We start from the raw sequence: 26,542 nt of genomic DNA on the forward strand, positions 1-26,542 counted from the left end.
GAGCCGAGTCCTACTCCGGCTATTTTCGGGAAGCGTGACGCGCCATAGCCGGCCGTCAATCATGTTCCCCTCTGCATAGGAACGCCTATTCCCGGCGGGGAGTCTGAAACTTAACTACGGGATTAAACTGTGAGTACGGCGCAAAAAAATAAAAATAAAGGCATACTGTAGCTCACGCTACTATGCTGGATTTATTGGTAGAAACTTGTTTTTTAGGGTGAACCACCGCTTTAAAGTGGAGTTCCGCCGTAAGCAGCTACAAATACTGCAGCTGCTGACGTTAAAAAATAAGGACACTTATCTGTCCAGGGTGCCCGCGATGTCGGCACCCGAAGCCGAGCTATCGCTTGGCTCTCGGACACTGCCGCTGCCAACTTATGTAAGGGAATCGGGAAGTGAAGCTGTTTTTTGGGACCTGTGTGTCTCCGGGGGGGGATGAAGGAAGTGGGGTAGATACCTGCGGGTGACTCGGGAGTCTATGCCCGGAAGTGGGAGCAAAATACTTGTATTACACAGGTATCTGCTCCCCCCTGAAAAGGTGCCAAATGTGACACTGGAGGAGGAGAGGAGGGTTCTGAAAAGCGGAAGTTCCATTTTTGGAAATGGGCTCCATACTTCACTTTGAAAAAAAAAATCAACATTTTTATTCCCACAGCAATAAAAAACAATGTAAACAGCTGAACCAAGCATTTTAGCATGCTAGTTGCACTTTTACACATCTTTTGAAGAAGACTAGTTAGAGTATTGAACCACTTCCATACCAGGCACTTATGCCCCTTCCCGCCCAAGTCAATTTTCAGCTTTCAGCGCTATCGCACTTTGAATGACAATTGCGCGGTCATGCTACACTGTACCCAAGCAAAATTGGCGTCCTTTTTTCACCACAAATAGAGCTTTTGGTGGTATTTGATCACCTCTGCGATTTTTATCTTTTGCGCAATAAGTATGTTTTCTTTTTTAATTACGGGCACTGATGGACACCGATGAGGTAGTTCTGATGGGCAACGATGAGGTGGCACTGATGGGCAACGATAGGCGGCAGTGATGGGCACTCATAGGCGGCACTGGGCACTCATGGGCGGCACTGATGGGCACTGGTCATAGATGGGCACTGATAGTTGGGCACTGGTCATAGATGGGCACTGATGGACACTGAGGGGTGGCACTGATGGACACTGAGGGGTGGCACTGATGGCATCACTCCAGTCAGTGCCCATGTTGCCAGTCAGTGCCCATTTGTGGGCACTGATTGGCATTTATTGTGCTCTTTTTTTTTTTTTTTTTTTTAATTTTTTTTGTGGTGCCATGGTGGCTTCCCTGGTGGTCCCGTGTGGGGATCCGAGGGGGAGCTGCGCTGATAAACAATCAGCGTGAACCCCCCCCTGTCAGGAGAGCCGCCGATCGGCTCTCCTCTACTCGCGTCTGTCAGATGCGAGTGAGGAAGAGCCGATCAACGGCTCTTCCTGTTTACATCGTGATCAGCCACGGCTGATCACGTGGTAAAGAGCCTCTGCTGGAGGCTCTTTACCGAGATCGGAGATGCGGGGTGTCAGACTGACACCCACCGCATCACCGATCGCTGCGCTGTGCGCCCCCACGGGCACACGCCGGCATGAAATTCTGCAGGACGTCAATAGACGTCCAGTCAGGATTTCAGAACCACTTCCCGGACGTCAATCTGCTATTGACCGGGCGGGAAGTGGTTAAATAGGGAATGAAGGCCAACGCACCATAAAGTGCAGCATGCAGAACTTTTATTTGTGATGTAGCACTTTGGTGTCCACACAGCAACCAGTGACTATCGATAAGTGCACACATTTGACCTATGCAGGAGAATGCCACAAAATGTATAAAAAACAAGAACAAGGGCTTTAAAAGAACACCATAGGATAGGGAATGCATGGAAGTTCTGTCTCTGTAAAGCCAATAACAATAATAACAAAAGAAAGTTCCAAACAGTCAAAACACTTTGTCTACAGCAAATATTACACTATTTGCGCTTTCAAGTTCATAAAAAAATCTCCTGAGGCTCCTTGCGGGAATGTTCACATGACAATTCCTGCTGTTCTTCTCACCTTCTCCATACCGGATGACAAAGCTTCGTTTACATGTAGATTGCGGGGAACAAGCGATATTTGCACAGTATTCACATTCTATAGGTTGGACATTTAACACAACAAAAGGCTCTCCATGGTTCAACCCACAAAGGTGTTCTTTATGTAGAATAATCAAAACAGAAACAGTTTCAGGGTCAGCACAGTACAAAGACTTAGGCTGCATTCACACCTAGGCATACAAAATCGCGGCGTTTTGTCCCGCGAATTGCGGCGACAAATTGCGACGTTCTGTACCGTGATTTGCGGCAAGAAAACGCAGCGATTGTGAATGCAGCATCACCCCCTCTATAGCGATGGTTCACATCTCCTATGCCGAACGCCGCCTGAAAAAAAGGTCCGGGACTTTTTTTCAGGCGGCAGGCGTATGGCGTTCGGTGCAGAGATGTGAACCATCTCCATAGAGGGCAATGTGTTTTCATCCCTCCAGCGTCTCGGGGCTGCTGCGGCGTCACGCTACAGGCGACAAAACGCCTAGGTGTGAATGGGGGCTAATGCCACGTCCACACGATGGATTCTTTCCCGACGCTCAAACTTGTGTTGCATACACATGGTCACACAAATGTTGTCGGAAATTCCGAACGTCAAGAACGCGGTGACGTACAACACTACGACGAGCCGAGAAAAATTAAGTTCAATGATTCCAAGCACGCGTAGAATATTTGTGCCGGAATTGCGCACGTTTAGGAGATATTTCCGCTACCTATAGGTAAGCCTTATTCTAGGCTTACCTATAGGTAGAAGTAGTCCACCAGGGTTTACAACCACTTTAAAAAAATTCAAAAATTTGCAGAGCATCTCCATTACGAACGCTAGTTTTACTAGACCGAGTTCGTATTTGATTCAGAGCATGCGTGGAATTTTGTGGGACGGAATTGTCCACACACGCTTGGAATTTACGAGAAAGGAGTTTGTTGTCGGGAAAATTGAGATCCAAGCTCTCAAATTTTAGTTGTCGGAAATTCCGACAGAAAATGTCCGATGGAGCCTACACACGGTCGGAATTTCCAACAACAAGCTCCCATCGAACATTTGTTGTCGGAAATTCTGAGCGTGTGTACGCGGCATTAATGTTATTGGGGTAGATTCAAAGAGCAATTGCGTCTGCGTAACCATAGTTACGCAGCGCAATTGCTTACCTGCGCCGGCGTTACGAATGCTCCTGATTCAGGAACCTCATTACGCCGACTGCAGCCTAAGAAATGAGTGGCATAAGGCTCCTTATGCCAGTCATATCGTAGGCTGCATTCTTACGTTGGCCGCTAGGTGACGTTCCCGTTGTGGTCAGCGTATAGTATGCAAATTGCATACTAACGCCGATTCACAACCCTACGCGAGCCCTGCGTACGCAGTTTGCGTACGTCGGGTTTCGCGTAAGGCTGCTCCTGCTAAGAGCAGGGGCAGCCAATGCTACGTATACCCGTCGTTCCCGCGTCGCGAAGTTTAAATTTTACGTCGTTTGCGTAAGTGAATCGTGAATGGCGCTGGACGCCATTCACGTTCACTTTGAAGCAAATGACGTCCTTGCGACGTCATTTGCCGCAATGCACGTCGGGAAAGTTTCCCGACGGAGCATGCGCACTATGTTCGGCGCGGGAACGCGCCTAATTTAAATGATCCACGCCCCCTACGGGATCATTTAAATTACGCGCCCTCACGCCGGGCATTTTTGAGGAGCGCCCACGCAAATTACGTGGCTACTGCTTCGTGAATGAAGCGTAGCGCAAATAATTTGCGGGGGCGCAGGGCAAAAATGGGACGCTGCGCCTCCGTAAGGAGTGCGCAGCGGTACCTGAATCTACCCCATTGTCACTAAAAAAAGCCTTTGTCACTGGAAAAGCGTGTAACTATTCTTCAGTATACCACAGCAACATCTGACAAAAAGATCTAAAAACACTGAGGCAGCAGACTTTGTAAAAATTCTCATTCTCAAAACTTTTGGCCACTGCTGTTTACAGTATCAGACTATTTTTCAGGCTTGACAAAAGAGTATGCAAACATATTCTGAATGTTCAGATGCAAAAAAACAAAAGTGACACCTTTACCCAGGAGTCATTTCATTTTCAATGTAGGCCAGAAAGCAGGCTAGAGTTTAAATACCTGAGCTACATCACACCCATGTGCGTGATATCGTGAACTATGATGCGTTTTCATGATGCTCATTGGAGCATTTCTGTGTGTATTCATTCTAAATGGCTTCCAAACACACAAATATAAAGGGGCAGATCCACATAGATCTGTACCCGCGCAGCGTATCAGAGATACGCTACGCCGCTGTACCTTACCTGGCGTTCTTTCAAATCTTCAAAGATTTCGCGCCGTAAGTTACGGCGGCGTAGTGTATTTCTGGCAGTGGAATTCAAATCAGCGATTAGGGGGCAGGTTTCATTTAAATGAAGCGCGTCCCCGCGCCGAATGAACTGCGCATGCGCAGTCCTGAAATTTCCCGGCGTGCATTGCGCTAAATGACATCGCTAGGACGTCATTTTTTTAACTTAAGACGGGACTTACGTACATTCCGATTCACGGACGACTTACGCAAAAAAAAAAAAAAATCAAATTTCGACGCGGGAACGACGGCCATACTTAACATGGCAAGTCTAACTATACGCCGCAAAATACCTACTTTAACTATACGCCGGAAAAAGCCGACTAGAGACGACGTAAAGGAATGCGCCGGCCGCTCGTACGTTCGTGGATCGTCGGAAATAGCTAATTTGCATACCCAACGCGGAAAAAGACGCAAACTCCACCCAGCGGACGCCGAAGTATTGCATCTACGATCCGAAGGCGTACGAAGCCGTACGGCTGTCGGATCTTACCCAGATGCCGTCGTATCTTGGTTTGAGGATTCAAACGAAAGATACGACGCGGGAAATTTGAAAGTACGCCGGCGTATCAGTAGATACGCCGGCGTACTCTCACTGTGGATCTGGCCCAAAGCATATAATAATGCACCCTCCCCTTACTACGCACAGATGTGGAGTATGCGCTGCATTGCTCAAATAGTGAAAGTTACTTTATTTTCATGCCTTGAAGCTCAAGAGGCCATTTATTGTGAACAAGCTGCACTGATGCAATGAGAGTTGACACAGACAAAAATGCACAATAATGCCGCATACACACGATCAGACATTCCGTCAACAAAACCGTGGATTTTTTTTCGCTCAAACTTGTCTTTCAACTTGTGGTCACACAAATGTTGTCGTAAATTCCAATCACCAAGAACGTGGTGACGTACGACATTACAAAGAGCCGAGAAAAGTTCAATAATTCCGAGCGTGCGTCGAAATGGATTCTGAGCACGCATAGAATTTTTGTGCGTTGAATTGTGTATACACGGTGGGAATTTCCGACAACTTTTGTTGTAGGAAAAATTGAGAACCAGCTCTCAAACATTTGCTGTCGGAAATTCCGACAGCAAATGTCCGATGGAGCATACACACGGTCGGATTTTCCAACTACAAGCTCACATTGAACATTTGTTGTTGGAAATTCCGACCGTGTGTACGCGGCATAAAACACATAGGTGTGGAGGAACTATAAAAGAAGGTACTCTGCCTTAGAACTATAGGCAAAACTTTTTTTTTCTTTATTTTGAATACAGTAAGGGAGGGTTAAATCCCTGGTCAGGTTTTTTCTGTCATCTGTGTCCCATTGGGGAGAATACCCTTCACTTCCTCTCCCAATGACAAAACAGGAAGGCCCCTTTCACATTGGAGCGGGAGCCGCGGTGGCGGTATAGCGCCGCTAAGAATAGTGGCGCTATACCGCGGGGATTGCCGCGGGAATCGGCCGCTAGCGGTGCGGTATTAACCCCCGCTAGCGGCCGATAAAGGGTTAATACCGCCCGCAATGCGCCTCTGCAGAGGCGCATTGCGGGCGGTATTACAGCGGTTTCCCATTGTTTTAAAATGGGAAGGAGCGGTGAAGGAGCGCTATACACACCGCTCCTCTCACCGCTCCCAAAGATGCTGCTGACAGATTTTTTTCTCTCCTGCCAGCGCATCGCCTCAGTGTGAAAGCCCTCTGGCTTTCACATTGAGGTTGCTGGGCAGGAGTTTTTCAGGCGGTAAAGCAGCGATATTTTTAGCGCTATACCGCCTGAAAAACTCCTTAGTGCGAAAGGGGTCAAAGTGAGAGGAAATCCTTCCAAACTAAGGTAATGCCAATGGTAAACAGGACAAATAGAGCCTTAAGGCCCATACAAACGATCAGACTTTTCGACAACAACGGTCCGACGGACGTGTTTTATCGGACAATCCGACTGTCTGTATTCTAATCGGACAATTGTTTTCGTTTTTTTTATCGGACAAATGTTCGCTGTGCATGCTCTCAAACTTTCCGACAACAAATGTCCAATGGAGGATCATCCGATCGTGTGCACACAAGTCCATTAGACTAAAATCCAAAGTGCAAACACGCATGCTCAGAACCAATGCTAAACATCAGACAACAATAGCAAAAGTTGCCCAAAGGGTGGCGGTAAAGAGCTGAAAAAACACGTGATTTGGTGAATGTTGGCTGAAAAAGTTCTGCTGTCTGTATGCAGAACAAGTTCACGGCCAATGCCCCTTCGTACAGAAATCCACTGAAAAGTCAGATGGAAGTCCGATCGTGTGTATGAGGCTTAAAGGGGTGTTTCACTCATTTTTAATGTTTATTAAAAGTCAGCAGCTACAAAAAGTGACATGCCAAATGTGGCATGTAAGGGGGCGAGGAGTGGATTAAGCGGAAGTTCAACTTTTGGGTGGAACTCCGCTTTAAGGATGGCTCAGGCGTGTTTTTTTGCCCGCCAGGAAGCTGACACTCCACTGCGCTAATCAGAGGCAGTGAGACATATCTGATCTGCAGCTGCACAGATCGGGAAATGTTTTACTACCTGTGATTAGCGCTGTGGAGTGTCAGCTTCCTGGCAGACACGGGCACATGGAGTCGCAAACACGCCTGAGCCCCTCCATAATGGGATCACAGACAGCGATAAAAACCTAGCCGATTTTCCCGACTACTCTCTGCCTATAATAATCCATCGGGAGCATGGCTTGAACATACTCAATTGTCACACTTTCATGGCTGCATAGGTCTCACCAATAGATATTTATAGATTGCTCTAGGACTTGACAAAAATTATAATATCCTATTTGGGTAGTCTGAATCTGTCAAAATCAATTAGTTTTTTTGGAAATGGAAATTAGTCTGGACTACTAGAATGGACTTTGGACGGTACAAGTAATCTTGATGTCCAGGAACAGGCATTCAGCCAGGACCAATAGAAAGCATGGAGGGGATATTGTGTCCGTGTTGCGCTCACACGTGCAGCGCAACACGGACACAATATTCCCTCCATGCTTTCTATTGGTCCCGGCTGAATGCCTGTTCCCTGGACATCAAGATAAATATTGCACCAGTCACGGGATTATCTCCTATGCTGTGCTGGGGTTACCATCCTCCACCCTACCATCTCTTCCCCTTTGATGCCCAACCGACTCAATATTTGGAGCAACATCAGTTCCAGGGACACGTTTAGGGACCTTGGATGGGATAACTGTTTGCCTATCCTCCTATACCCTTCAATCAAACGTTTTTTTAAAGGACCTAATACATTCCCTAAAGGCTATTTAGGCAACAACGCTGTATATACTATACTTTACCAATTAACGGTCTGCTCCACAAACCCGTGCGGAGACCTGTTTAACCTACCTCTATACTTCTGATGAAGCGTCCTGTACGTGAAACATGTCGAGAGTAAAAGCAAGACTTACCATTCCGCATACCAAACTCAGTTTTAAGGATTAAACGTTTACACTCATCCTTCTGCGCTATATGATCTCATGTCATGAGTATATTTGCATAAGTATAAGCTTTTTTGTAATATTCCTTATATTATGTACTGAGTTAATATGCTGATATTGTACTGTTTTCACAAAATTTTGGATATTCTCTTTCATATTCTTATTTTATGAATAAATATTTATAGATTTTTTACATTCATTACTTGTACCGTCCATTCTAGTAGTCCAGACTAATTTCCATATTATCGGGACGTTGATAAACTTCAATATTTGCATTCACAGTAGTTAGTCGCCCTGTGTTTTATGCATGTTTTCGGCTAGATCCACTTAAACAATTAGGGCCAGATCCACAAAAAACTGCCTATCTTTAGGCAGGCGTAGCGTATCTCAGATACACTACGCCGCCGTAACTTAGAGCGTAGTTTCCTTATCCAGAAACAATTTGCGCCGTAAGTTACGGCGGCGTAGCGTAAATGTGCCGGCGTAAGCGCGCCTAAATCAAATGAGGAACAGGGGGGCGTGTTTTATGTAAACTAAGCATGACCCCACGTAAATGACACTTTTTTCGAACGGCGCATGTGCACGCATGCTCAGTATCACGTAGAATTTTCAAATTAAATTACGCCCGCTCAATGCCTAGACGACGTGAACGTAACTTACGCAAAGCCCTATTCGCGAACGATTTACGCAAAAGGCGACAACGGAAAATTTGACGCTGTCCCGACGTCCATACCTAACCTTGCGTACACCTCATAGAGGGAGGGGTAAGGTTACGCCGAAAAAAGCCTTACGTAAACGACGTAAAAAAATGCGCCGGGCGGACGTACGTTTGAGAATCGGCGTATCCTTGCATCCTCTACGTGGAAATCAATGGAAGTGCCACCTAGCGGCCAGCGTAAATATGCGCCTAAGATCCGACGGCGTACTAAGACGTACGTCAGTCGGATCGAGCCCACATTCAGACGTATCTTGTTTTGTGGATACAAAACAAAGATATGACGGCGCATCGTAGAACTTACGCGGCGTAAGTTCTTTGTGAATCTGGCCCATAGTTTTTTTTGGTCAAGTGCAAAACAGATGTAACAGCACCAAGTTCCCATGTAAATGGCAATCTATTTATCTTGAAAGAAAATTTTCAGTCTTATGAATCCATCCATACCAAGTTTTTTTGTAGTTTTAGCCAAACCTCTCCAGGAGAGTCTGAACTTGTTTCTGTTAAGATGCCTTCTGTCCGGAATCAATGCCTAATTCTAGATGTGGATTTCAGGTGCTAGACTAAGCGAATAAAAGTTTACTTACAAACTTACGCATGGTGCCGAAAGTAATCATGGTAACATTTGCCGAGAACAGAGTAGAGCCTCAGCTCAATTGTTGTGCTAATAGTCCCTGCTGCCCCTTTGTTTCTAAAAACACTGGGAGAAGTCCAGAGTACTTGGCCTTAATTACCGCTCTATAGGGAGGTGAGAAAGAAAAAGCAGACTAATCACATGGCTGATAAAGGCCATTTGTCGACCCGGGCCTGGCCATCACTCAGACTTCAGTTGCTGGCATACAATAAAATGAAAGCGCACACTTGTGGGAACAGATTCCTAAAACCCAAAAACTTACATTAACTTGCCAAACAAAAATGTCTGCAAAAATATCACTGCGCATTCATTTTTCACTTGCAACAATTAAGGCCCGTACACACAATCCAATTTTATGGCCATAATTGTCTGATGGCCGTGTTGTGTTGGATAATCCGACCGTGTGTATGCTCCATCAGACAATTGTTGGCTGAATTAACGGCAACAAATGTTGGCTGTTCATGCTCACCAACTGTCTGGCAATAAATCTGTTAAATCAGATTATCCGATCGTGTGTACTACGCAAGTCCGTCCAACTAAAATTAGTTGGACACGCATGGTCGGAACCAATGCTAAACATCAGACAACAATAGCAGAAGTTGCCCAAAGGCTGGCGGTAAAGAGCTGAAAAACCGAGGCCTAAATTCTCGTACGAGTTACGCCGGCGTATCTCCAGATACGACGTCGTAAGTCTGAGCCGTCGTATCTTGGCGCCTGATTCAAAGAATCAGATACGCCAGAATTTGTATAAGATACGACCAGCGTAAGTCTCCTACGCCGTCGTATCTTAACTGCATATTTACGCTGGCTGATAGGCTCGTGTATGCCGATTTACGCCTAGAAATATGTAAATCAGCTAGATACGCCAATTCACGAACGTACACCCGGCCGTCGCATTACAGATACGCCGTTTACGTTAGGCTTTTCCCGGCGTAAAGTTACCCCTGCTATATGAGGCGTAGATGAGGCGTACCAATGTTAAGTATGGACGTCGGGCCAGCGTCAAATTTTTCAAGTTTTACGTTGTTTACGTAAGTCTTTCGAGGATAGGGCTTGGCGTCATTTACCTTAACGTCAAAAGCATTGGCTTGTTGTGGGTTAATTTGGAGCATGCGCACTGGGATACTTTCACGGACGTAAAAAGCGTCATTTACGTGGGGTAACATTAAATTTACATAACACACGCCCACATCTTCCACATTTGAATTAGGCGGGCTTACGCCGGCCTATTTACGCTACGCCGCCGCAACTTTGGTTTGAGAATACGGCACTTGCCTGTCAAAGTTGCGGAGGCGTAACGTAAATAGGATACGTTACGCCCGCACAAAGACGCGCGCTTCTACGTGAATCCGGGCCCATGTGTTTTGGTAAATGTTGGCGGAAAATGTTGTGCCGTGTGTATGCAGAACAAGTTCACAGCCAACGCCCTTCGGACCAATATCCACAGAAAAGTCAGATGGAAGTCCGATCAAGTGTTCGAGGCTTTAGGCTGATTAGAGTTGAAGTAACCAACGATTCTGGTCATCAGAAGCAAATGTTACTACACCAAGGGATTTTTTTCAACACAATGGAAAATCTCTTTGCAGCTTAAGACTAAAATGCCGCGTACACACACGATCATTTTTCGGCATGAAAAAAACGCCTTTTTTAAAAACGTCATTTAAAATGATTGTGTGTGGGCTTCACGTCCTTTTTCGACTTCTGAAAAACGACAATTTTTTTTACGAACATGCTGCATTTTTTAACGTTGTTTTAAAAAATGTTGTTTTTCGGGTTGTAAAAAATGATCGTGTGTGGGCTAAAGCGACGTTTTAAACCCGCGCATGCTCAGAAGCAAGTTATGAGATGGGATCGCTCGTTCTGGTAAAACTACCATTCATAATGGAGTAAGCACATTCATCACGCTGTAACAGACAGAAAAGCGCGAATCGTCTTTTACTAACACGGAATCAGCTAAAGCAGCCCAAAGGCGAATGGAACTTCCCCTTTAGAGCACCGTCGTACGTCACCGCGCTTTTTTAATAATTTTTTTAAAATGATGGTGTGTGGGCAACGTAGTTTTTAATGATGAAGTTGGAAAACGTTCTTTTTTTGGACATGCTGAAAAACTTTTTTTTTTCAGGCCAAAAAATGATAGTGTGTATGCGGCATAAGGGTTTCCTTTTCTACAGAACATTGATGTGAAGAGAATAAAGCTTCCAGTGCATGAGACACATTTGTTGGTTGCTTGAATCAGAGAATGAGATCTTATTGGGTCCCAATGGCACCAAAAATGTGTTACACCACAACTCGTTCACAGTTATGCCGCGTACAGACGATCGGACATTCTGACGACAAAACCGTGGATTTTTTTCTGACGGATGTTGGCTCAAACTTGTCTTGCATACACACGGTCACACAAATGTTGTCGGAAATTGCGAACGTCAAGAACGCAGTGACGTACGACGAGCCGAGAAAAATGAAGTTCTATAGCCAGTGCGGCTCTTCTGCTTGATTCGGAGTATGTGTGGAATTTTGTGCGTCGGAGTTGTTTAAAAAATAAAATTGCGTAGTTACATGCTAAAACCCCATTGCAATTTAAGAAACATTTTCCAATCTGCCACTTCCTCCTTGATTGGACTTCAAATGCTTTGACTCTTTATAGATGTGATAAAAAAATTGAAATTACAACTGAAAGTATTCCCGCTGGTACCGTGTGCCGGCGGACCTGGCGTGTATTTACCCAACTGAATCCGGGCTGTGTTGGCGTGGGTGCGGGCACAGGGGCACACTTCTCCACATATGGTGGAGCTGCCCACTGATTGAGCCCTTCTGGGCGGATGTCAGGGATCAGATACTGTCGATCACAGGAGTTGACATACCCTTCTCTCCGGTGCACTTTCTTCTCCATGTCCCAACAACTGAAAGTATAATCACTCTTTGTTAAGCTGTTCGTTATGCTGCGTACACACGATAATTTTTCAGCATGAAAAAAAAAAAAAAAAAGTTTTTCCAACTTCATCATTAACCACTTAAGATCCGGACATTTAGGCAGGTAAAGGACCTGGCCAGTTTTTGTGATTCGGCACTGCGTCGCTTTAACTGACAATTGCGCGGTCGTGCGACGTGGCTCCCAAACAAAATTGGCGTCCTTTTTTTCCCACAAATAGAGCTTTCTTTTGGTGGTATTTGATCACCTCTGCGGTTTTTATTTTATTTATATAAACAAAAATAGAGCGACAATTTTGAAAAAAATTCAATATTTTTTACTTTTTGCTATAATAAATATCCCCCCAAAAATATATATATATATAAAAAAAAAAAATCCTCAGTTTAGGCCGATACGTATTCTTCTACCTATTTTTGGTAAAAAAAAAATTGCAATAAGCGTTTATCGATTGGTTTGCGCAAAATTTATAGCGTGTTAGTTGTATTGCATTTGTATTCATTTATTATTTTATTTTTACTAATGGCGGCGATCAGTGATTTTTTTTGTGACTGCGACATTATGGCGGACACATCGGACAATTTTGACACCATTGTCATTTTCACAGTAAAAATGCATTAAAAATGCATTGTTTACTGTGAAAATGACAATTGCAGTTTGGGAGTTAACCACTAGGGGGCGGTGAAGGGGTTAAGTGTGACCTCATATGTGTTTCTAACTGTAGGGGGGCGGGGCTGGACGTGTGACCTCATTGATCGTGTTTCCCTATATCAGGGAACACACGATCAATGACAGCCCCACAGTGAAGAAAGGGGAAGGTGTGTTTACACACAGCTCTCCCCGTTCTTCAGCTCCGGGGACCGATCGCAGCACTCCAGCGGCGATCGGGTCCGCGGGTCCCGCGGCCACGGAGCTTCGGACCGGGTTGTGGGCGCGAGCCCACGACCCACGGCTGGGCACTTAAAGAGGACGTACAGGTACGTGCTTGTGCCCAGCCGTGCCATTCTGCCGACGTATATCTGCAGGAGGCGGTCCTTAAGTGGTTAAAACGACGTTGCCCACACACCATCGTTTTAAAAAAATGCTCTAGCAAAGCGCGGTGACGTACAACACATACGACGGCACTATAAAGGGGAAGTTCCATGCGGATGACGCTACCCTTTGGGCTACTTTAGCTGATTCTGTGTTAGTAAAAGACGATTCACGCTTTTCTGTCTGTTACAGCGTGATGAATGTGCTTACTCCATTATGAACGGTAGTTTTACCAGAACGAGCGCTCCCGTCTCCTAACTTGCTTCTGAGCATGCGCAGGTTTTTAACAACGTTTTAGCCCACACACGATCATTTTTACAACCCGAAAAACGACATTGTTTAAAACGTCGTTAAAAAATGCAGCATGTTATGGACTGACTGGGTAGGATCATCGGGATTAAATGATACACTCTCTTCCCCTCTTTGAATAACCAGACGTAGTGACTTGCCACACAGTGATGGGTAATACTCTTAGTTCCCCCGGGAGGGGGGGGGGGTCCTCACCGGGACACAGTATAGTTCCCGGAAGGGGTGCCCCGGGAGGGGACCCGCCCTACCCTTCGACAAAACTCCTGCATTGATCGTTAATGCATTGTATGTTTGTTTAAGATGTTGAAAGTTCGACCCACGGACGCAGGGCGAAAAGAAAATTTGCCCTATTTTGTATGTTACTACATGTATGTTATCTCATGTGCTTCGTGACAATGACCACAACGGATAGAGGTACTACGTGTTCTACTATTGAAAGCTCTTAATGTTCCTCCTCCGTAAGGAAAATATGTAAAAATTGTATTGCACATGCAATGTTGAAATGTATGACAATTCTATTACCAATAAAAAACTATTGAGATAAAAAAAAAAAAAAAAAATGCAGCATGTTCGAAAAAAAAAATGTTGTTTTTCAGAACCCGAAAAATGATGTGAAGCCCACACACGATAATTTTAAATGACATTTTTTCAAAATAACGTTTTTTTCATGCCGAAAAATGATCGTGTGTACGCGGCATTAGATTTCATTCAAGATCTAAGGCCCCTTTCACACTGGGGCATTTTTCGAGCGTTATGCAAGCGAAGCCTCATTTGCAATCCCAATGTGCTGGTAAATCACCGCTAAGGCCCCAACGTTTTAGGGTGTTTTTGCAGTGCCTCAGTGTGAAAGGGTAAGGCGTTTTTACAGCGCTTTCAATTCATTTCAATGGAGAGGGGCGTTTTTGGAGCGTTTTTTTCAGCGCCCAAAAGCTGCTTCAAAGATGCTGCTTGCAGGACTCAGTGTGAAAGGGTCCATTGAGATGCATGGAGAGCGTTTTATGAGCGCTATTTTTAACACTAAAATGCTGTAAAAACGCTTCAGTGTGAAAGGGGTCTAAAAGAACAAATTGTTCAGTTACACCACACACTACAACCGTATTAAAATCAAAAAGATGACATGTTGGGATTACCGCTACACAAAAAATATAGGGCCTAATCCTCAAAAGGGATACGCCGGCGAATCTACTGATACGCCGTCGTATCCCTGTTTCTATCTATGGAACTGATCCACAGAATCAGTTTCTCATAGATAGGGAGAAGATCCGACATGTGTAAGGGACTTACACTGTCGGATCTTAGGATGCAGTACCTCGGCCGCCGCTGGGGGCATTTCTCGTCGAAATGCCGCTTCGGGTATGCAAATTAGCACTTACGGAGATCCACAAAGCTTTTACGCTTCGTTTTTTCTCCGTAAGTATTAGTTTGCTGTCGCAAAATTAGGGCTGCTTTTACAAGGCCTAAACTGTTTACACCATGTAAAAGTAGACCCTTCTATCCCGTGTCGCTGTCTTTTTTTTTTTTTTTTTTTTTTTTTTCCCGCCGCAACTCGTTTTTTTTTTTTTACGCCCGTCGCGATTCTCAAAACCCGGCGCAACGTAAAACCGCGCAAAGCACGTCGGGAAAATGACGTCGGGAGCATGCGCAGTACGTCCGGCGCGCCTAATTTAAATGGGACTCGCCCCAATAAATTAGGAACGCCTTGCGCCAGACGGATTTAAGTTACACCGCTCAAAATTTCTAGGTACGTGCTTTGTGGATCGGGCACTTAGGTAGAGATTTTGCGGCGGTGTAACTTAAATAGGAAAAAATACGTTGCGCCAGGTTTTTGTGGATTAGGCCCATATATCTTTATTGTATATGTAATCAATACCCTGATGATTGTATGATATGATAACTAATGTGTGTTTTTTCTTTTGATTTATAGTTTTACATTGGTAATCACTCTATAGAACTATATGTACATATGTACAAAAACAAGCTCCTGAAGAAGCGGTAAATCTTTCTGCGAAACATGTCGAGCGAACAGTTTTTACATGGTATAATCATCCCAGTGTCACGTCATTTGTGACCGTATAGAGTCTTTTGTTTTGTCTTTTCCATTTTAAAATGATGTATTTTTTAATTGTGATTGTAATAAAATGTAAAACTTTTTATACCAATTCTGGTATCCCAAGCTTTTGTACAGTACCATTAACCACCTCCCACCTGGCCACTGCACATATACGACCGGGTGGGTGCTTCCTCCTCCTGATTGGACATTCAGGAACGTCCCTCAGAAGGAGGGGGATCGTGTGCGCGCGCAGCGGCGTTATCCAGATGCACTTGTGTCACCCGGATACGGCGCATCTCCGACCGGCAGGAGGGCTCTGTGATTGGCCCTCCAGATCACATGATGGCTGTGACCAATCACAGCCATCGTGTGACTTAAGTAGAGAGCCGGTTGCTAGGCGATCAGTGCTCTCCTAACATGGAAGTTGTCCGTGAGGAGAGGAGTGCAGATCTCTGCAGCCGGCCAGTGATCGGTGAGTATGAACTGTTTTTTACACACGGATAACCGGCCTAGTGTCCCCACACAATGTCCCCAAAACACTAACCCCACACATGTCCCCACACAGTAAAAAACGCCTGTCCCCCACATATGTAACAGTAAAATCATATGTCCCAATGATCATCTGCACATGATCATCTGCACACATACCAATTATTATACACTTAGGGCCAGATCAGCGTAGCGCATCGTAATTTTAGGCAAGCGTAGCGTATCCTAGTAACGCTACGCCGCCGCAACTTTGAGAGACAAGTGCTGTATTCACAAAGCACTTGCCTCTAAAGTTACGGCGGCGTAGCGTAAATCTGCCGGCGTAAGGGCGCGGAATTCAAATGTTAAAGATGTGGGCGTGATTTATGTTAATTTTACTTGACCCAGCGTAAATGACGTTTTTTCTGAACGGCGCATGCGCTGTCCGTGGGGGTATCCCAGTGCGCATGCTCCAAATTAACCCGCAACAAGCCAATGCTTTCGACGTGAACGTCATTTTATGCAAAGCCCTATTCGCGAACGTTTTACGCAAACGACGTACACGACAGAAAATTTGACGCTGGCCCGACGTCCATACTTAACATTGGCTACGCCTCATATAGCAGGGGTAACGTTACGCCGAAAAAAGCCTTACGGAAACTACGTAAAAAAATGCACTGGCCGGACGTACGTTTGTGGATTGGCGTATCTAGCTAATTTGCATACTCGACGCGGAAATCGACGGAAGCGCCACCTAGCGGCCAGCGTAAATATGCACCTTAGATCCGACGGCGTACGCCAGTCGGATCTAGCCCAGCTTCAGGCGTATCTTGTTTTGTGGATACAAAACAAAGATACGCCGGAGCAACCTAGAAATTACGCGGCGTATCAATAGATACGCCAGCGTAACTTCTTTGTGGATCTGGCCCTTAATGGGATTTTTTTTACCAAAGACATGTAGCAGAAAACATTTTGGCTTAAATTTATGACAAAATTCGATTTCTTTTAAAACAGAAAGTAGAATATATATATATATATATATATATATATATATATATATATATATATATATATATATATATATATATATATATTTATTTATTATTTTTTCCTTTTTTCCCTTATATCGCAAAAAAAGATTTGTGAATAAATACGACCAAAAGAAAGCTCTATTTGTGTGAACAAAATAATAAAAATGTTATTTGGGTACAGTGTTGCATGACCGCGCAATTCTCATTAAAAGTGCGAGAGCTGCGAAAGCTTAAATTGGCCTGGAAAAAAAGGGGGAGAAAGTGCCCCGTATTGAAGTGGTTAAAGTTCATTTCAGCCTCCCAAAAAAATGACTTCAAAATCAAACAAACATTTTATAAACCTTTCCTTTTCATCCTTTAGTTATCGTTTTCTTTTTTTGCATATGATTAGAATATTGAAATAATCAGACTGAAATATGCATAGGCACTTAACAGTAGAAATAAATTGCTGGAAGGTAGAGTTGATTAGTAGTTGTTTTGAATGTCTCTTCTGCCAGAAACAAGTCACAAAAATGGCAGGTGCCATATTTGTATATACCGACTCTACAAAGGAGGAGAAAAACCACAACTCTACCTTTCTCAACTCAAGGCACCCCAACAGGTCATGTTTTCAGAATTTCCATCAGATGAAAACAGATGTGGTTATTACTAAGGCAGTGAAACTGATTAAAGTTGAGTTTCCATCCCAAATTTTTTTTTTCATTATTGTGCTCATTAGACCTAAAAAAAAAGAAAATTTTTTTTTTTTTTTTTACTCATCTGGAAATGCCTGTTGCTATGCAGTCCCACGAAATCTGCCTTTGGAATCACCTAGGATTCTGACATCATCTCCCTCTAATGCTCCTGGGAAATGTGTGTCATCATTTCCCAGGATGCAGTGCGCTACCCAATTATCAGCAATGCTTCTGCGGCTCTTACCTGCTTGAAATAAGCACCCGTGTCTCCCAGTTTTTCTGCCCGCAGCATTGCACTTGTCCAGAAAACGAGAGGTTTTAAAATCTAAAGATGGACGTTTCCATCTTTACTGTGGGCACTGTGAAGCCCAGCAGCTCGTCCTTCCGGGATACGGTGAATGCTGACGTCCCAGGATTCACCGCTCTATCCCGTGCAAGTGCAGTGTTGACAGCGAGCGTCGCCGTCAACACTGCACTGTTGCCATCAGATTTCCCTTAGTTAAAATGGCGAATTAGTATCCGCCCTCGTCACATGACGCACTTTGCGAGTCATGTGACCCGCTTCCGCGTCACGTGACACCCGAGCTAGCGCGAGAATACACGCCTAGCTAATCGGATGGTCTCCTGTGAGTTGTGAAACGTCACTCCCAGGAGACCTTGCACCCAGATCACAAATTACGCCGAGAGTCGTCGGGGAAAAGGAGCGACACGCCCACTCCCCGCAAGGAAGAAGACCCGGAAGTCAGCAAGAATACAGGTAAGTGTACACATATGCCAAAAAATGACAACGCAGCAGTGATTTACTAAGGCTGGAGACAGGTTAGCTATAATGTTCAATTTTAGGGTGAACCTCCGCTTTAAGTCACCTGTGCAAAATGATGGAAAGCCTGAAAACATGACCTGTTGGGGGCGCCTTGAGGACAAGCGTTGAGAGAGACTTGCTCTACCATACCAAAACTTTGGGGGGGATATACTAAAAAAGGAAGCCCACAGAATCTGGTGCACCTTTGCAAAGTAAACAATGAGCGTCCAGTTTAATTGAACAAGCTGAAGTTAGAAGGTGATTGGTTATTATGTACAGCTGCACCAGATTCCATGTGGACCAGTTTTAGTCAATCTCCCAATTTATGTTTGAAGGTATGGGGAGAAATAAGGCCTTGTTTACAAGGCATACTTTAGCATACAAAGGAAAAACAAGCAAAAATTCTCAGCACTACCCTAAATTGTAAAATTGCAAGTGTCCAGAATTTTTCTTTAAGAGTAAGGTGCCCAGTAGGGATGAGCTCAGGCATGCTCGCCAGTCCACGTGCCCGCCAGGAAGCTGACACTCCGTAGCGCTACTCACAGCCAGTGAGAAGTTTCCTGATCCGTGGCTGCACAGATTGGGAAATGTTTTACTGCCTTTGATTAGCGCTGCGGAGTGTCAGCTTCCTGGCGGGTGCGGGCATGTGGACTTGCGCAGGGCTCAAGTCCTGCGGGAACGCATGGGAACGGAGTTCCTGCACTTTTTTCACAGCAGGAACTCCGTTCCCTTTGCAGGACTAGAGCAGCCGAGCCGCCCGAGTCAATCCTTCACTAAGCGGCGATGCCCAGCTCGAGTCACTGTCAGGGGCAGGCCAACCTTAGTAATCCTTTATGTTACTGGCCGCTTCCTGTATATGGATTTATCATCAGGTACCTCGATGCCGCAATGTCTCCTGGGAGCTTTTGTCATTGTTCCCAGGAGACATTGCGGAAGGTCTGCCGCGAGAACTTCTTTCTAAATCCCGCGATAACTCGCGGCAGACCTCCGCAATGTCTCCTGGGAACAATGACAAAAGCTCCCAGGAGACATTGCGGCATCGAGGAAGTGACGGAATACCCGCACACTACCCGATGAATCCATATACAGGAAGCGGCCAGTAACAAAGGATTACTACGGTACAGTGGATCGGAAAAAAAATGCGGTTTAGTAATTATGCATATGAGCGTATAATTTATTTTTTTTGGTGGGGGAGTGGATCTTGGGTGGGAGTTCCTACACTTTTTTCCCCAGGACTTGACCCCTGGACTTGCGAACACGCCTGAGTTCATCCTTAGTGCTCAGTCGCAATACATAGTATGGGTGTCAAAATAAATTAAGTCAATATTGATGGCTGACTGTGGTCTCCAGTGGGAGCGAGGCTGCCTGTCCGAGGGTCTGGGAACCCGTGCTGAAAAAAAAGGGAAGGGAGAGAGAGGCGCCAGACGACCACTGGTGTAGAATAGTTCATTGGAAACAAATTAAAAACCAGTAACAAGTTCCACTCACAGATTGTGTCAAGTGTGGGGGTCTGGAATCGGAGGAAGCTCAGAAGTCCTCGCCGCAGAGCAGCTCCGGTGGATGGATGGAAGAGGACACTGATGAGCGAGCTGTCACGAGCCAGTAACCAATGGTCAGCCCAAAGAATGGAACAGCCAATCGGAATGCATTTTGGCAGCTAGCCACGCCTCCTTCCTTGCTCAACAGTGTCCTCTCCCATCCATCAGAGTAGCCGCCGTGGCAAGGATTGACTGCCCAATCCTGGATGAGATTATCTTCTGAGCTTTCTCCGGTCCCAGACCTCCACACTTGACACCCTCTGTGAGTGGAACTTGTTTTTTTGGTACCCACAAGGTAAAGGAATCATGCTAGTATGCATCGCCTACTTTATTACAAAGCTCTTCCAGCGCCGAGAAGTCAGTGCTGCAGGCGCTCTCATCTTCACCTGTATTTCTTCCAGGTTCGAGGACTCGAGCTCTGTGACTGGTCAGAGCCGGGATGACATCACTCCCGCGCATGCGTAGGAGCCGCCGTTCATGGCACGGGCTCTGAAGAAACGGCACGTGTGGCTGTCCCTTCAGAGCGCATACGCCAGTGATATCACTGGCTTCATATAAAACAAAATATCTCCTAAACCAGGGATGGCCAACCAGTGGCCCGGGGGCCACATGTGGCCCGCGAAGCCTTCTGATGTGGCCCGCGACCTCCTTCTCTGGAATGGAGGGTTGGCAAGCCCAGATCGCAGGTTGCCGACCTGCCATACCATAGCATCAGTGTTGTGAATGAAGATGGTGGAGCAGAACCCCACAAGCCGATGCTTCCCCTACAGCGCTGGCTTTTGCCACAGGTGGAGTCTATGGCAAAATTCAGTTAACCCGCAGGATAGACACAGGTGCACTACGCTGCACCCGCGGTGTGGGTAAACCGCAGTACATCATTGTGAAAGCAATCTTAAGCCCTTTTCACACGATCGGCTCGACCAAATGAGACCCTTAATTCACCTCTACTGATGTCCGTTTACGCCCGCCTACCTCCAATACGAAAAACAAAAAAGAATTCATCCCCTTTCATCTGGGCGGATCGGAGGGCCTATAGAGTAGCTGCGACCTGTAATGCACCTGCTCCACTCATTGTGGCCCTCGACTGGTTACCAAGTTGCTTAAGTGGCCCTTGCTCTTCAAAAGGTTGGGCACCCTTGTCCTAAACAGTGCACATTTAGGAAATATTTACACTACCTTTATAGGGTTACCTATAAATAAATAAAACCAAAAGATGAAAGTTTACTTCCACTTTGATTTGTTTCCAATACACTGCGCTACACCAGTGGTAGCCTACTTCAGCATACACCCATGCAGGGCCACGTTTACCCGCACAGGTGTTCCCATGCATCCCTATGCAAGCAGTCCCATTGGTGTCAACTGAGATGCACCAAACTGAGCATGTGCAGCCTGACTCCAAAGGCTCTTTTTTTATCCAGACTTGTCCAGGGGGACAGTGCAGGGAGGGGAGGATCTGTGCGTACAGGATCAAGCAGCATTTTTACACAATGTGGAGGATTAACCCCTTAGGTTCCACAGGGAGTATAACAAGCATGCTTTACTGCATATACAGACTAATTTTACTGTTGTGAACACTGTGTTGTGAACACTTTAACGTATTCACTAAGCTCTGGAGCAACTGCTCTTGTAGAGTGCAACTGCACTTTGCAAAGGGCACATTATATTTGCCTTTAGTAAATCAACCCCCAAGAGTTACCGATTTTTAAACCACCAGCATCTACCAAAATCTGACCTATTGGGGTAGGACTTAAAGGAAGCAGACATCACAGAAAGTGGAATGGAGTCAGAATCTCTGGGCTTGGCTCAGTGCTTACAAAATGAAATAATCTGCAAGAATATTTGATCTAACTGACCAACTGCTTTATGCCAAAGAGCCCTAAGTCTTACTTTTAGAGCACACATTAGTTTATATTGTGAGCAATGACCAGAATCCATATAGCATTTAGTTATAGTGTACAGCACAGTAAAGCCTTCATAGAACAGAACGTACTCACTCTTTACCTCTTCCCTGGGCCAGTTGATAACCTCCCATGGCTTCCAATACCACCTCTATGCCGACGACACCCAGATCTATCTCTCCACTCCTCAACTCACCCCCTTAATCTCCTCACAGATCTCAAACTTACTGAATGACAGTAATGGATGTCACACCACTTCCTCAAACTCAATCTTTCGAAAACTGAACTTGTTATATTTTCTCCTTCACGGCCTCCCCCCGTGACTTCACTATTAGGCCCCTTTCACATTGGGGCGTTTTTCATGCGGTACAGCGCTAAAAATAGCGCTGCTATACCGCATGAAAAATCATGCCCTGTAGTGTTCAATGTGGAAGCCCGAAGGCATTCACACTGAAGCGGTGCGCTAGCAGGAGTGCTCTAAAAGTCCTGCTAGCCGCATCTTTACCGCGGTATAGGAGCGGTGTGTTCACCGCTCCTATACCGCGCCTTCCAATTGAAATCAATGGGAAAGCGCAGTAATACCGCGGTATTAACTCTTTTTCGGCCGCTAGCGGGGGTTAAAACCTCACCGAATATCACGGTAAATACGCCGGTATAGCCACGCTACAAATAGCGCGGCTATACCGTCACCGCGGCTCCACGCTGCAATGTGAAAGCAGCCTTAAAGCGGTTGTATACCCGCAATATTTTTATTTATTTTTTTACACCTGAAAGGCAAAAGGCATAATGAGCTAGTATGCACCGCATACTAGCTCATTATGAAATACTTACCTTGGAACGAGGTGTAGAGAACTTACCTGGTCCATGTCATCTTGCCTCGGCGTGTCTTCCGGGTATCACCGCTCCAGCGCTGTGATTGGCTGGAGTGGCGATGTCGTCACTCCCGCGCATGCACGCGGGAGACTTCATTTCCGGCAAGGTCCGGCGGCGCATTGCGAGGGGAGTATCTCCTTATTATAGGCTTACCTGTAGGTAAAAGTAGTAGTAAAGAGTTTACTACCACTTTAATATCAACAACACAACCATTGGTCCCTCCACACATGCCAGGGTCCTGGGTGTAATCATTGACTCTGACCTCTCCTTCAGCCCCCACATCCAATGAGTGGCTAAATCCTGCCACCTTAACCCCGGCAACATCTCCAGAATTCGACGCTTCCTGACTAATGACACCACAAAGCAACTTATTCACTCCTTGACTACTTCCCACCTTGACTACTGCAACACTCTTCATAATGGCCTACCCTTACACCGGTTGTCCCCCCGTCAGTCTATCATGAATTCTGCTGCTAGACTAATACACCTAACAGATCCGTGACTGCTGCTCCTCTCTGCCAATCCCTTCACTGGCTTCCCCTACCCCACTGTGTAATATTCAAAATGCTAACCACAACATACAAGGCCATTCATAACATCGCCCCCAGCTACATCACCAACCTCATCTGCAGATATCGCCCTAATCATCCCCTCCGCTCCTCCCAGGACCTCCTGCTCTCTAGCTCCCTTGTTAGCTCCTCCCATGCTCGCCTTCGGGACTTCTCCAGAGCCTCTCCCATCCTCTGGAACTCCCTGTCCCGATCAGCCCCTAACCTCTCCACTAAAGATGAGCTCCGGCGTGTTCGTACACCCCACGTGCTGAACCCACCAGGAAGTCGGCACTCTGCATCCGCGCATCGGGACAATGTCTCACTGCCTGTAATTAGTGCAGCGCAGTGCCGACTTCCTGGCGGGCTCTGCACGTGGGGTGTGCTCATCCTTGCTCTCCACCTCTAGGAGATTCCTGAAAACTCATTTTCTGTCGGGTGCCCTGTGGGGGCACCCGACAGGAAGGAGGAGCCAGGAGCAGCAAAGAGTGACCCGAGAAGAGGAGGATCCAGGCTGCTCTGTGCAAAACCACTGCACATAGGAGGTAAGTATAACATGTATGTTATTTTAATTTTTTAACTGAGACTTTACAATCACTTTAAGTTCTCTTGACCACAGCGTGGTGCAATGTGGCGGAAGTAAGAACAAAGAAAAGTCCTTGCTGTGAGACCCTGTGAAGGACAGCCTCAGCCTAGGCACCAGCCAAGCCACGTCCATCAACGCATTTCGCTCTTCCCAACGCATTTTGCTCCGCCCTGCAGATTAATCATGGAGTTCCCCATAATGAAGCTCTGGGAGCAGAGTGAAACACGTTGGCATGGCTGGAGCCTGGGCTGAGGCTGTCCTTCACAGTTTCTTGCAGCGATGTGCGGAACATAGGACTTTTCTTTGTTCTGACTTGCGTTACTGGAGCTGGGTTGGAGCCCCATCCTCGCCCGCACTCCCCACAGTATAGCACAGGAGAGGACCCGGCTGGAGCCTTAAGCGGCACCCGTCATTTGGTTTTTGGTCAGAGCGCAATGTGGTGGATTATGTTGCACCGTGCTGCCCCTTTAAGTTTGCTCAACTCCAACTACTTTATGTTCACAGCAATCAATCCTTGACCCGAATAGTAATTATACAAGTAAAAAACTTTCATATAAAATTACCATGGGTTTTAAGTTTATCAGTCATCTTGTTGATTTGACGCTCCAGCCTGGCGTATCTTGCAAACTCATCCATCATGCTAATACTGACGAGCTCCTGTCTCATAATTTGAATGTCAGACCTCATGAGAGACTCCTGCTCGGCATCCTTCTGCAGAAACCTGGATACCTGAACAGAAGAAGACAGTCTGAGAGAGAGCATGCAAAAAAAAATATCCAACCACTTCCACCCTGGAGTTTGTGAACAAATGTCTGCAAACAGCAAATCACACTCCACATTGGTTGCAATGTATAACTGTGTGCTAAATGTGTATCTGGATGAGCTGTCTGTGTGCCACGGTGGTGCCCGAGCCGTCTTCCGCTGTCCTTGGGAGAAAAGCACCCTCCATATTTGTAGAAAAAGAAAATGGCACTTTGCTATCACAGGATTAGGAAGTGAGTGATGCTGGGTGGACTTAGTCTGACCCCCCCCTGCAGATGGTCAGTATAGAAGGATTGAGGATTAATATTATTAGATGTCACCCATATGATCTGATGATTTTATATATATAATTATTATTTTACCAGGTCATCCTAATAGGAATTTATTTGGAGATCAGAAAAGGTTAACTAAGGTTACAAAAAAAAAAAGGAGAATGGAGCAGTGATGACAGTGATCAGGATGTGGAATGTCTCCACTAGAGAGACGTAATCAGCTTAGGTTCATCTGCATTACATGTAGTGCGAGACATGCCCCATTTATACATACACACTTTTTATGTTTTGTTTTGTTTTTTGGATTTCAAAGGCTGCATCTTTTGATCAACCTCTTACTTTTAGAAATATGCATATATATATATATATATATATTTTTTTTTTGGCTGCATCTGTTCTATTCGATCTCTTATTCTTATCATTAATATATATATTTTGGGGGGGGGGGGGGGTTCAGGGCTGCATCTCTTTCTAATTGATCTCTTATTTTAGAAATATGCTATATAATTATTATTTCTAGGGCTACATTGTTTCTAATTGATCTCTTATTTCTATCATTAACCCTATATATATATATATATATATATATATATATATATATATATATATATATATATATATATTATTTATTTTTTTAAGAGGATTATATATATACATATATTATTATTTCTAGGGCTACATTGTTTCGAATTAATCTCTTATTTCTATCATTAACCCTATATGTATATATATATATATAATCTATATTTTTTTGGGGGGGGGGGGATTTCCAAGGCTGCATTGATCACTTATTTTAGAAATATGCTATATATATATATATATATATATACATAGAATTATTATCATTATTTCAAGGGCTACATTGTTTCTAATTGATCTCCTATTTCTATCATTAACCATATATATATATATATATATATATATATATATATATAATATATATAGATAGATAGATAGATAGATAGATAGATAGATAGATAGATAGATAGATAGATAGATAGATAGATAGATAGGTATCTTTTTTTTTGGGGGGGGGGGGTTCCAGGGCTGCATCTCTTTCTGCATCGATCGCTTATTTTAGGACTATGCTTTATATATTATTTCTAGAGCTACATTGTTTCCAATTGATCTCTTATTTCTATCATTAACCATGTATATATTTTTTTTTTTTTTTGGGGTGGGGGGGGGGGGGGATTTCCAGGGCTGCATCTCTTTATATTTGATCTCCTATTTTAGAAATCTGCTATAAATATATATATATGTATTTATTTATTTTTATTATTATTATTTCTAGTGCTGCATCGTCTCTAAGCAATCTATTTTTAGAAATGTGCCCCCGTTTACGTCTGTGTGGATTTTTTTTTTTTGGGGAGGATTTCCACGGCCGCATCTCTCTTTCTCATTGATGTCTTTATTAGAAATGTGCTGTGTATATATATATATATATTTTTTTCTTTTTTATTAATCCTAGTGCTGCATCTATCTCTCTCTATATATATATATATATATTTTTTTTCTTTT

General features: G+C 44.8%; 1 protein-coding gene across 1 annotated transcript in view; it reads right to left on the reverse strand.

The window, feature by feature from the left end:
- Positions 1-26,542, reverse strand: part of LOC120927968 (guided entry of tail-anchored proteins factor 1-like) — a 76,869-nt gene that overhangs the window by 49,607 nt on the left and 720 nt on the right. The window contains exon 2 of the mRNA XM_040338996.1: positions 24,551-24,716. Within this exon, the coding sequence (XP_040194930.1) occupies positions 24,551-24,716 (166 nt within the window). The remainder of the gene's footprint in view (positions 1-24,550; positions 24,717-26,542) is intronic.

The sequence above is a fragment of the Rana temporaria genome, chromosome 2 (assembly GCF_905171775.1).
Source record: "Rana temporaria chromosome 2, aRanTem1.1, whole genome shotgun sequence".
In the NCBI taxonomy this organism is placed as follows: domain Eukaryota; kingdom Metazoa; phylum Chordata; class Amphibia; order Anura; family Ranidae; genus Rana; species Rana temporaria.